An 11,296-nucleotide genomic window follows, 5' to 3' on the forward strand; every position below is an offset into this window, starting at 1 on the left:
CCGGATGGCAGGCGATTTCTGGGCATGCTCGATAGGCACACCGGAAACAGTAAAAAAAGGCTTCCTTGCCGCAGATGTTAAGTTTCAGGAAACGAAGCCGCTGTCTTAAGGAAACTGCTGAGGGCTGCAGATTTAAGCTAACCTCACGATGCCAGAAAATTGGAATAAAATTTAAATAAAATAGATCCTCCTCCTCCTCCTTCTCTCCAATCAAAGAAAACACAAGGCTTAATTTGGGGTTGGAACTCGGACCACAACCTGTCCTGGCACGTGCTGAGAGGGATTTTTTAAAAAAATGCCTCTGGGCATATGCAAAGTACAGCTGCTTCTGCCTTGAGTAAATAAGATCAAGAAGGGGGGGGGGGAAATGGAGGAGGAGGAGGAAGAGAATACTTTCCCTAAATAAGAGTTTTCATTGATTGAGGCGGCAAACAAAGGGGTGCATCGAGGCTGGGCAGTGGTCCTCCCCCGCAGAACTCCGTCGTAACCATGGCCACCAAGCCCGCTCCTCCTACCGGCCATTGTTAACCCTCTCCCCGCCCTCGTCAGCTCCACTCCGGTCGCTCCCTCGCTGGAAGAAGCGATGGATCCGGGCCGGCTCTTGCTGGAGGCGGCGAACTGGAGCACCATCGCGGCGTGCCTGGTGCTCAAGTTGCCCCAGGGAGCCGCCTTGGTGGCCGCCAGATCCGCCCGAGGAGTCAGCCTGGAAAGTTTATTGCTGGAGCTCGGCGGGTAAGGACGGACTTCTCCGCCAAACTGCCCAGCGGCGGCAGCAGCAGCAGCACCAGCAGCAGCAACCAACAACCTCCGCGCTCTTCCTCCCGCCTGCCCGGTCTTTGGGAAGGGGAAGGCTTCTTTTCTCGGTGTCCACGGAGGAGTTGAGACCCGCGGAGGGAATTGCGGGTCGGCAATTCTTCCCCGCGAGTCACTTCCCTGCTTGGAGCCTGTGGCTATTTTTTGCTGGTCTTCTGAACCTTTGCTGGTCTTCTGAACCTGCCCCGCGGGCAAAGATACACCCATCTCGAGTCAGCTTCGGGTGCGGATGCATAACGTACCCTGGAAGGAAGACGTTGGCAAGCTCTGGCCGTCGTTCTTCGAAGAGGAGAGCCGGGCGGAGGGCCTGGGACACGAGGTGTCTTCTGGGACTCCCCGGGCGCCTCATCTGGCCGTTTGTTTTTTTTCCGTTCTTGCTTTGGCCGCTTTGCCTGGTTTCGTCTTCCCACAAGCGCTGCTGCTTCCCTTTCTTTCCGGGCGCCACTTCAAGCCACAGCTGCCCTGCCCTTTTCTCTGGCTTGCTTGAGTTTGGCTTCGTCGTTGAACCCGAGTGCGTTGTAGGCCTCTAAAGAGGAGGAGAAACTGGCAAAACAATCATTCGATTGGATTGTAAAGCCAAAGAAAAGAAATGTGCAGCAACTGCAACCAGGCTGATATCTAGTTCAGCCCTCGGTTGCCTCCCTGAAACGAGGAGGCACTTAGAGAAGCTAAGATTGGACTCAAAATTCAGCCCCAAGCCCCTCCCTAGTTCATAAAATAAATACAATAAAAAGTAATCTCATGACTGCATTTCCCTTATGATGCCAAGTAACTTTCCTATCTCAGATACTTGAGGTTCCAGGCCAAAGCACTGTGAGTTCCCACATTGAAGTTCTTAGGAAACGAGCGTCTTTCTTTTCTTTAGAAGTGGACTTTGCAACTTTTCCCAATCCGGTGTTGTTCAAGCGTGTCAACCTCTTTCTCTATTTCTCCAGCCTAAGTAAGGTTGCTTTTCAGACTGTTTACCTGGACAGCCACTTCTTTGGAATGGTATAGGGCAGGGGTGTCAAACTGCTGGCCCGCAGGCCAGTTGCATCATGCAATGTGAAAAAAGTCACGATACATCGCAACACATCATGTGATGTGGCGAGTTTGACACCCGTGGTATAGGGTCTCCTGCTTGAGCAGAGGGTTGGACTAGAAGACCTCCAATGCCCCTTCCAACTCTGTTATTCCGTTATTCTGTAAGACGGTTGCACTTCATGGATAGTTGTAGTGAAGCTTCCCCCATGGAAGTGAAGAATTACATTTTATTGGGCTAATAGTGATAGTTCTGCAATTCCTAAGTGCCTTTATCAATACCTATCTATAAAGAAGCAAAGTGGGTTCTTGAGGCAGACAGTTGTGGCCAGAGAGCCTGTTCCTTTCATTAAAAATGATTTTTTATTCTGTCTTCTTTGTTCCTTGCAGTTTTATAGCAATATTGTTACATGCTTGTGAGTCAGTGGCTCTGGGGGACTGGCAGTCAGAGAAGCTTTTAATTTTTTGTATGCCACTTCGTTTGGGGACAGTTGGCTCCTTACATTCTGATTTGAACAAGAAAAATCGTCATTTTTCTGATCTCTTCCTTGCACACTTTACCAACTCAGCCAGTGTCCGCCAAATGGTTGGTAAATAAGCTTTATCTCCCTTGTCCTGTGAATGCCAGATACCTTGCATTACATCTCCCATAATTCTCAGCCAGTTTTATTATTGGCCTTGCTAGTTGAAAATTCTGTATATCCTGAGGATACTGGGTCGAAAAAGGCTAGTTACTACTTTTCATATGCAGATGACACCTTTGCCTCGTCCTTAAGTGTTCTATGACATCCCTATCTTTGGCTTCCATAACTTGGACATCGATATCTGCAGCAAGGAAACTTACATGCAGGTAGTTCTTAACATATGACCATAATGCAGCCTGCACATTATTGTTGTTAAGTTGTGATGGTAAAGTGGCTCATCACATGACCCACCTGATTTTATGACCTTTTAATTGCAGCAGTTGTCATTTTAGTTATAGGAATTTTTGCCAAAAACTAGAAGTTAAACACCGGGTTTCAGCAAAAACATAAAAAATGGTCAGATGATTGCAGGATATTGCAGATGGCCATAAATGCAGGAAAGTTATGTGGTTTGAGTTATGCATAATGAGATGCAAAGCTGATAAGATATTTTGGGTCCAGTGTGACCACTCATGTCCTCATTGGCACTCGTGGAAAACTACTTCTGGTCTCACATACGAACTCTGCAGCTCATGAAAGCATGCATTTGATATAAGGTGACAATGATTCTGTAAGGTAAGATTCAAACAGGCATTTTCCCAAGTCTATGTTAGGTATTGTGCAGCTTCTTTAGGCACGGCAAGGGTTCTTCATAAGATAATGAAATATTTTCTCCTGTTTCATATCCAAGTTCTGCATGCCTCTGTTACGTGGTATTGAAAGCAAGGTTGGCACAAAATAGGTTTTCTTCCTTTAAATTATATGGAACAGCCTTGTCTTGGAACTCTACTCCTCCGGCATATTTGGTGGGAATTCGGGGAATTGAACATCTGGAATTCTAGAGCTGTATCAGAATAGTGAAGAGCTTCTACCAGAATCAACATAGAATGGGATCCAGATGAAGATTCCAATTTTCTTTGAAAAGTTTCTTGAACAGAGGTATTCTAGTATTGAAATGGGTAGGATAGCATTCTTGAGAGATTAATGCCACTAATGTTTATGCTTTGTTTTCAATATTTCCTGAGTTGATATTTTAAACAAGTGTTCCCTTTCGAAAGCTGTATTCCCAGGGCAGGCTGTACTTACATACAAGTGGGGAAATTCTCTGAGACTTTTCTCACAAGATCAAAAACTACTGTATCCCAAAGCTGCATATATTTCCAAGGGCATTTGAACTATTCCCAGTCCAGGAGAAACCTCCCCCCACAAAAACTATTTTTTGACAGGAAACCAGGCTTTCTTGTTATTTGTGAACTAAATCCCAAGTGTAAACTTAGAACCTTACAGAGGTTTGAATTCCTCTCCATGTGTTTTGTATAAAATGTACAGCTTCCTTCCAAACATGGCACTGATTCCAAATGTGAAATCCAGCTGCCTCTCCTTTCTTGGCTCCTATTGTTTCCTGTTTTACATGGCCATAATATCACAGTTAGTAAAACTCACAATTTGGCATAATTAGCCAATCTCAGCAGTGTATCAGGGTAAGATTCCAGGCGCTATAAATGCTGTGTCCCTGGCTTTTATTTGACAGCTCTTGGCCTGCTTTCTTTTCTGTCTCCTGCCTTATTTTAAATGTTTAATGTTTTTAAATTTTATTATTTTAATTGTAAACCACCGAGAGTTGCTGTTCAGAGCGAGATAGGTGGCATATGAATTTAATAAATAAATAAATACAATACTTCTTGGTTGCCCTGGGAAGATCAAATTCTGCCTTTATGCCTTGTTTTGGAGGTGCCTTTAAAATCATTGGCTTGGTCTGAATGTCACGATAAATTGTTTAAAACTTGAGGAATTATTTGATGTGAAATTAGGCACGTGCAGAAACAGAAAGAGCAATAAAGCTTGCTCTCAGATTACTGGGTTGGATGGTTATGTCTGAATTGACCCCACTGATTGAAGTTACACTTTTTTCCCCCCAGTTTCCTTGTTTGCTTGAGATACATGAGTTACTACCGTTATCCTCAACTAACATATGTAGAATATCCCATCATGATTGTGCAAGGTAGGATTTGTTCCTCATTTATTATTCCACCATTCTTTTGTTTTTCTCAATCATGCAGTAATGAACTTTGTTTTGTTTTCTTTCAGATATCATTCTTTGCCTGCTTGTTCTGCATTTCAATGGCAAAATGAAGCATGCTTTGCCTTACACTGTCATGTATCCTTCACTTATGGATTTGTTCTTTTCCATTTATACAGCATTTCCGGCAGTTTTTTCTACATTCCATATTTAGAATAAGCCTTCCTCCATGTTTCTTGTTTGAGGTTCACATGTTCAAACATTTTTTAATGGATTAATGTGCTTCATTGGCAATTGAAGCTTCTTTAATGGGGTAGAAGGGCTTTGTGAGAAATGTTCAAGTGTAGCAGAGTGGGCCTGCTTTTAATTCAGGGATAGAAGAAGTGGCTCTGCCAAGTTATTGGGCTATAAAATCTGCTATTAATGTTAATTGTTGGGCATTCAGGCTGGGACTGGTGGATCTTGGAGTCCAAAACTTCTAAAGAAGTTTGTATAGGTGAATATGTATGTGATATTTTACATAACTTACAGTAGTGGCCAAAATTGTGGAAACCTTTTGGGAAAAGTGTACAGTAGAAATGCCACCTTTGATTAAGTTTCCACCATTTTTTCTTCTAATTTCTTTATAACTGTAGCCTTGTTCACTTAATAGTACTATTTTACATCGCTTTCTGGGCAACCAGTCAACTCTTTGCACCATTACTTTAATTTTATTACGTTTCACAAGCTCACTAAATGAAAGAACACAAAAAACCCAACCAACTTGATAGCGATCACATATCACACTGACAAACGTCCTCCTCTCAGCTTCAATACATGACATCAATAACTGAATCCTACTGTGATCTGATTGGCTCATTGCCAAAACAAGATGAAACCTGATTGGCTCGCTAAACACTCATGCTCATTGGCTACAATCAGATGAAGGAAAGCTACCTGATATCGACCGAAGCAAGTTGTGCTTCCTTTTTCTGGTTATTTGGCTATAACTTTTCATAGAATACATTATAGATAATTGAACAAACTTTGTTGCGTTACATTCTTGATTAAATTATCTTTCCATTGATACATAATTTTATGGTACTACTCCAAAAAAAAGTGGTGTTATTAGCCATCAAACCTCAAAAATACACTTTTCCCAAAAGGTTTCCACAATTTTGGCCACTACTGTACTTGGGGTCACGCTTTTATAGGAAATTTTTATTCATTGGATTCTGAAATGAAACATTTTTTTTTCATTTTGCAGTTAGGATGCATGAGATCATAAAGACATTTCCCAAGTATCACCAGGGCCATTGCACAATAGTTTCTTAAGTGGATCTGGCTAACAATGCAGCCTGTGGGTTAGAAATTTGGGGATCTGAGTATGGGATGTGAAGTGAAAGCTAATATAAGTCCATCTCTGCAAAATGTGTGCAATGGGGCTATAGTGCTTTGGATTCAGATCCTTCACTACAAGTAGGGGCATGAGCGTAGCATTTGTCTGCAACTCTTTAAAGCAGCTACATCTTTTCCCAGGAGCAGGATGCAGCTGCATAAGCAGCCTTGGAACTCTGGGGAACAAACACAGATGCTTCATTTGAGGCAAACACAGATGCTTCATTTGTACACTCTGAAATCCTCCCCTGATCTCTTTCCGAACTGCTTCACAATCTTCATTTGTAATACACACTTGGATTTGCTAACCTACAGAGAGCTTTCCTGGGGATCCTGAGGGGCAGGACGATGCCGTTTTGCTGAACACACAAAGAAAAAGCAAATGGTTAATAATTCTAGACTTATTAATTCAGTCATCTGCTCTTGATGAATAATTTAATGTAAGTGGATGTGAAGGTTAAAGATAATTGAAATCAGTGGTATATCCAAAGGATTGCAAATAAGGAAAGGAGGAGAGCGCTGTAAAGTGACTGCATCAATTAAAATCAGATTTACAAGCGTCCTTTTCACCTGCACCTATATTATGTATCTTAACCTGAAAGGTTAGATTTGTAGCAGGATGGTATGCTATAACTCTGCAAGAATGGATATTGGACTTGAGTATGGTAAGGAGTTGAAAGAACGGGCTTATATAATTAGTCATTCTAGATGTTGCGGTTTATAATGGGAAGCCACCATAAAATGTGTCGGGCAGGAACTTCACGGAAATGAAGAGTCAGAAGCTCATTGTTTATCTTCTGCTTTCCTTCACTTGAGTTAAGATGCATCATTACATGTGATGTGGCGTAGCCGTTGAAATCGAGTTCCTCTACATTTTGTGTTGGTTGGAAAGATATTGCTCTTTATGCCAGCATGGGTCTCTGCAAGGGGGCAAAGAGGGGGGGGCAAGTGACATCATGTAGGTTTGGGACCCCAGTATATGCCGTGCTTACAAAATAGCTTGCTACTTCAAGCTCGAGAGACCATAACAAAGAGAGCATCTAATTGTTTCCTTTAGTAATTTTGGTTTTCAATAAAGTTTAGAAATGTTTTATGGGTACACTAGTCAATATACAGTATATGCCTTGAAACACATTAGTATTTGCTTGCGTTGTTGGAAAGCCAGGCAGGTCAAAGTAGTCTAAAAACATGGAAATTTGGGAACCATAAGATGAATTAGGATAGAAATTGTATCAGAAAATTCAAGTTTGTCTCGCTCTTAGCTTTGGGAAGAAATAAATGTTAACATGATCACTTGACCTTCGGAGTGATCACGCACTACTTCACTACACTGTTGATCAGCATGACTATTAATGAAGGCCATATCTTACGATACCGTAGGGCAGACATCCTTCTGTGGGCTGGGCTGGGTATTTTTGCATGAGCCAAAGGGGGGAAGTGATACAAAACGGTGAGGATAGGAATGTTTTTTCCTGAATTGGGAGAAAAGTTCTTTTAAAAAATAAAACTATGTCAAGTTTTATTTTATTATTTTATTTTAATTTTATTATTTTATGTATCTAAAGTAGTTGCCACCAATTTTGGCCAGTTATAGCTCTAATGGTGACTGGCATGCCCAGTGTAGTCCTAGGGTCTCAAGTTCTCCATCCCTGGGGCAGTAGAACACTAGCCTGCATCAGCTCATCAGTGTTAGCTAAGTTCCTGGCTGACTAAATGGTAGCCTAGGCCAACATAGTTTGGCCCAGTTTAGGACCACCTGGTATCATGACAACTCCATACATCTTGACTTCTTATCAGCCCTTTTCTTTATGTTGGGTCTGAAGTATGTCTCTAGGTATTAGGTGAGAAATAAGATGCTTCCCATTTCTACAGTATTTGCTGCTTCTGCCATCAGATGCAAATTTCTAGAAAGGGACTGCAGTTGCTGTGGGTTTCTGTTTTTGAGCCACTGATTTTAGTTGCTGTTTTTACTGTTGCTTTTTTTTTCAATTGTCTTGTCACTTGTATTATGTATACCGCCTTGGAAGAGCCCCCAATTAAACAGGATCTACAATAAAATATGTTTGTTTAACCATGATTTGTTAACTAAGCCATGGTAGGTGGATTATACAATAGCCTTAAGTCAAACAAATCTCAGTATGGCTTAACCTAACTTGCAAAGGAATTACATAATGTATCAGTGCAGACCCAAGCATTAAATGTCATCTTCATTAACTGGCAGCAGCTTTGTTGGATCTGAAGCCGAATCTGCCCTTTGGGTCCTGGGACATGAAATCTTTTTTTAAATAGGCAACATCAGTGATTCAGTATCTGCTTACAAAAAGAACTGAGTGATGGACACTTCCCACCTTTCAATGCGATCTTTGCTTCAACAGTTGCATTCCTGTTCCCTCTCTGTAGATCTTGAGCACAGTGGTCAGTGCAGCAAGTAAACTTGCTCAGCTCCGGTGTCTTTGGCAGACGAGAGATTCTGAACAAGTGAGTGCCACAACTTGGGGATTAGCCACATACACCTGTGCAGGTAAGTGATATCTATCCTACCAACATGTTTGTGGAATTTCTCAGCATATTTTTTTCCTCCCTTCGTTTCAATTGTGTCTAATTCTCGGAGACTACCTGAACTTTTTTTTAAAAAATGATTTGCCATTTTGTCAAGATATTTTCCAAAGCGCCTGAAGGCAGGACAAGAAGCAACGGGTGGAAACTAACCAAAGAGAGAAGCAACCTAGAACTAAGGAGAAACTTCCTGACAGTTAGAACAATTAACCAGTGGAACAACCTGCCTCCAGAAGCGGTGAATGCGCCAACACTGGAAGTTTTTAAGAAGAAACTGGACAGCCATTTGTCCGAAATGGTATAGGGTTTCCTGCCTGAGCAGGGGGTTGGACTAGATGACCTCCAAGGTCTCTTCCAACTTTATCATTATTATTATTATTATTATTTTTCTAGGTCTGAGGAAAAAGTGGCTGGCCCAACATCACCCAGTTGGGTTTGTGCCTCAGCTAGGACTAGAACTCCTGACCTTTTGTGTGTAGCCTGATGCCTTAACCACTACACCAAATAAAATGAAATTTAAAATTATTGGAAGAATTTAAAAGTTAACTTGTATGAACTACTGTTAAATGCAGTTTGCTGAAATAAGGCTTTGAGTCTTCTAAAAATTGCTGATAAAACAAAAACAAGTGCTTGAAAGATGCTGTTCTTGGTTGAAAGATAATCTTTTGGGAGGATCAGGTGAATGCATACCAAAAGAAAAAAAAATGGAAGATTTCAGGCAGATGCTTGACAAGATTTCTTCACCGGGCATGATAATAATTCTGCATATGTTGTTTGCCAGGATTGAAAGGGAATGGAAATGAATTGTCAGCTAAAATATAAAACTGATTTATTTAAAATCTGCTAATTTTCATTCTTTCTCTCCCAAATAAAGCAAGAATATTTACAACGTTGATGACTACAAAGGATTCTACAGGTAATGTCACATTATTATTGGGGAGCCTTTTAGCAGAGATTCTAAACATTCTGCAGAAAAAGTGCAAATGTAGAGGAAGGTAAAGATAACATTGGCAAAGAACGCAAGAACTGTTAGCAGTCAGCAGTGTCTCGGCTCTGGGAAAAGTGCGTGCCTAAGACTCAAAGTAACCCTGCTTTGATCTTCTATCGGACAAGAGGATTTAGGTTCTGTTATTTATACTGTATAACAGGGGTAGGCAACCTTGGCTGTTTTATGACTTGTGGACTTCAACTCCCAGAATTCCTGGGCCAGCCATGCTGGCTCAGGAATTCTGGGAGTTGAAGTCCACGAGTCATAAAACAGCCAAGGTTGCCTACCCCTGCTCTTATAACAATAAAATACTAGTACAGATAGTCCCAGATTAATGACCACTTCTTCACCCATTGAAATTATCAATGGCGCGGAACACATGGTAATTCCCACTGGTCCTTGAAGTTTCAGCCATTCCAGCACCCCCACACAGTCACAGTCACATGATCTCAATCTGGGCACTTGGCAAATGCCCCATCGAGGCAGAAAGGATTTCTTTACCTATATGTGCTGAAATGATGATATAGTTTTATGAGAGCTGACTTTAAATACTGCGATTGTGAGGGATTCTGTATAAGTCACACAAGATTCTACATTAGATGTGGGAATTCCTCTTATAATTTAGAGCATTATAAACTGTACATACATATGAGGAAGGTGTTGTAACAGAATCCTGAAAACCTGTCAGAAATTCTCTCTACTTCCACTTACACCTAGTCCAGGGGTAGGCAACCTTGGCTCTTTTATGACTCGTGGACTTCAACTCCCAGAATTCATGGCTGGCTCAGGAATTCTGGGAGTTGAAGTCCACGAGTCATAAAAGAGCCAAGGTTGCCTACCCCTGAATCGCAATGTTATTTTGAATTTCTTTCTACTTCCCCCGGACTCAAAATTTATCTTTCTTTGTGATGGTTTAACATTGCACTTCCCCTTTTCTAAGTCAAATTCATATTCCCACGGCATTAAAAGGTTTGGGGTGCAGAAACTCATTTCTAAGAACAGACTTCACTTGACTGAAGGACTTGTTTTCAGTTTGTGACTGCTCTTGTGCCCTTCTTGAAGCCCAAAGTTAAGTAGGACTGAAAGTTTTTTTCATTTGTGGAGCTTCAGAGGCACAAGAAGAAATTCAATTTATTCTATGAACCACCTCAAAATGTCACTTTTTTCAAAGGAACCCTGGAAGCTACAAATTCGGAGTTTGAAAGGAGTCGGGGGGGGAGGAACAACATGATGCGTTGGGATGAGGAGAAGGGTTCAGGAGTTTTTCTTCTACTAGCATGGATATTGTGCTATTAGTTTGAAAGCTATTGAAGCTATTTCCTAAATTTAAAATTGATTTAGCTTGCATGTTTTATTTTAAGATATGTAATTGCTAATGAGTATTCTTCCCTCCTCTTCCTAGTTCTGATCCGTTTTGTAGTCATGATGGCTCTTAATGTTTGGGTCATCGCTACTATATTGGAATACCGAAAGGCTAAGAAGCAAGATTAAGATGCAGATCCTGCTCCTTTTTAAATGACATGGATTAAAATGAGACATTCCATTAAATGAGAGCTAATGTTTACATACTGTACATGTACCTAACATTCAGTGCCCACATTTCAATTACATTGTGATGGTTATACTTATTGTTTTTTAAAAAAAAAATAATTAGATGAATGAAGTCTTTCATTTTATATGAGCAGATTGCATAACAGACTTCTACAACTGGTTGAGTCTTATTTGTTGGTTATCTCCATGGACAGTCCTACCCTTCTAGTGTGTACACACACCTCAGTAGGACCAACAATAGTTCAAGCCAACAAAAAACTAATGTTTTATATTGAATTGCTGGTTTTT

The 11,296-nt window shown here is 41.1% G+C and overlaps 1 protein-coding gene across 1 annotated transcript; it reads left to right on the top strand.

The window, feature by feature from the left end:
• The first annotated feature begins 537 nt into the window (after nucleotides 1–537).
• LOC107300915 (PQ-loop repeat-containing protein 3-like) lies at nucleotides 538–11,290 on the top strand. Its single transcript, XM_015830198.1, has 7 exons — nucleotides 538–732; nucleotides 4,436–4,518; nucleotides 4,605–4,674; nucleotides 6,521–6,578; nucleotides 8,314–8,434; nucleotides 9,344–9,385; nucleotides 10,860–11,290. Exons 1-7 carry the CDS (start codon nucleotides 584–586, stop codon nucleotides 10,946–10,948), a joined length of 612 nt encoding a protein of 203 aa, XP_015685684.1. The 5' UTR covers nucleotides 538–583; the 3' UTR covers nucleotides 10,949–11,290.
• Nucleotides 11,291–11,296: the final 6 nt, after the last annotated feature.

The sequence above is a fragment of the Protobothrops mucrosquamatus genome, unplaced genomic scaffold, assembly GCF_001527695.2.
Source record: "Protobothrops mucrosquamatus isolate PMUCROS unplaced genomic scaffold, P.Mucros_1.0 scaffold9095, whole genome shotgun sequence".
Lineage (NCBI taxonomy): Eukaryota > Metazoa > Chordata > Lepidosauria > Squamata > Viperidae > Protobothrops > Protobothrops mucrosquamatus.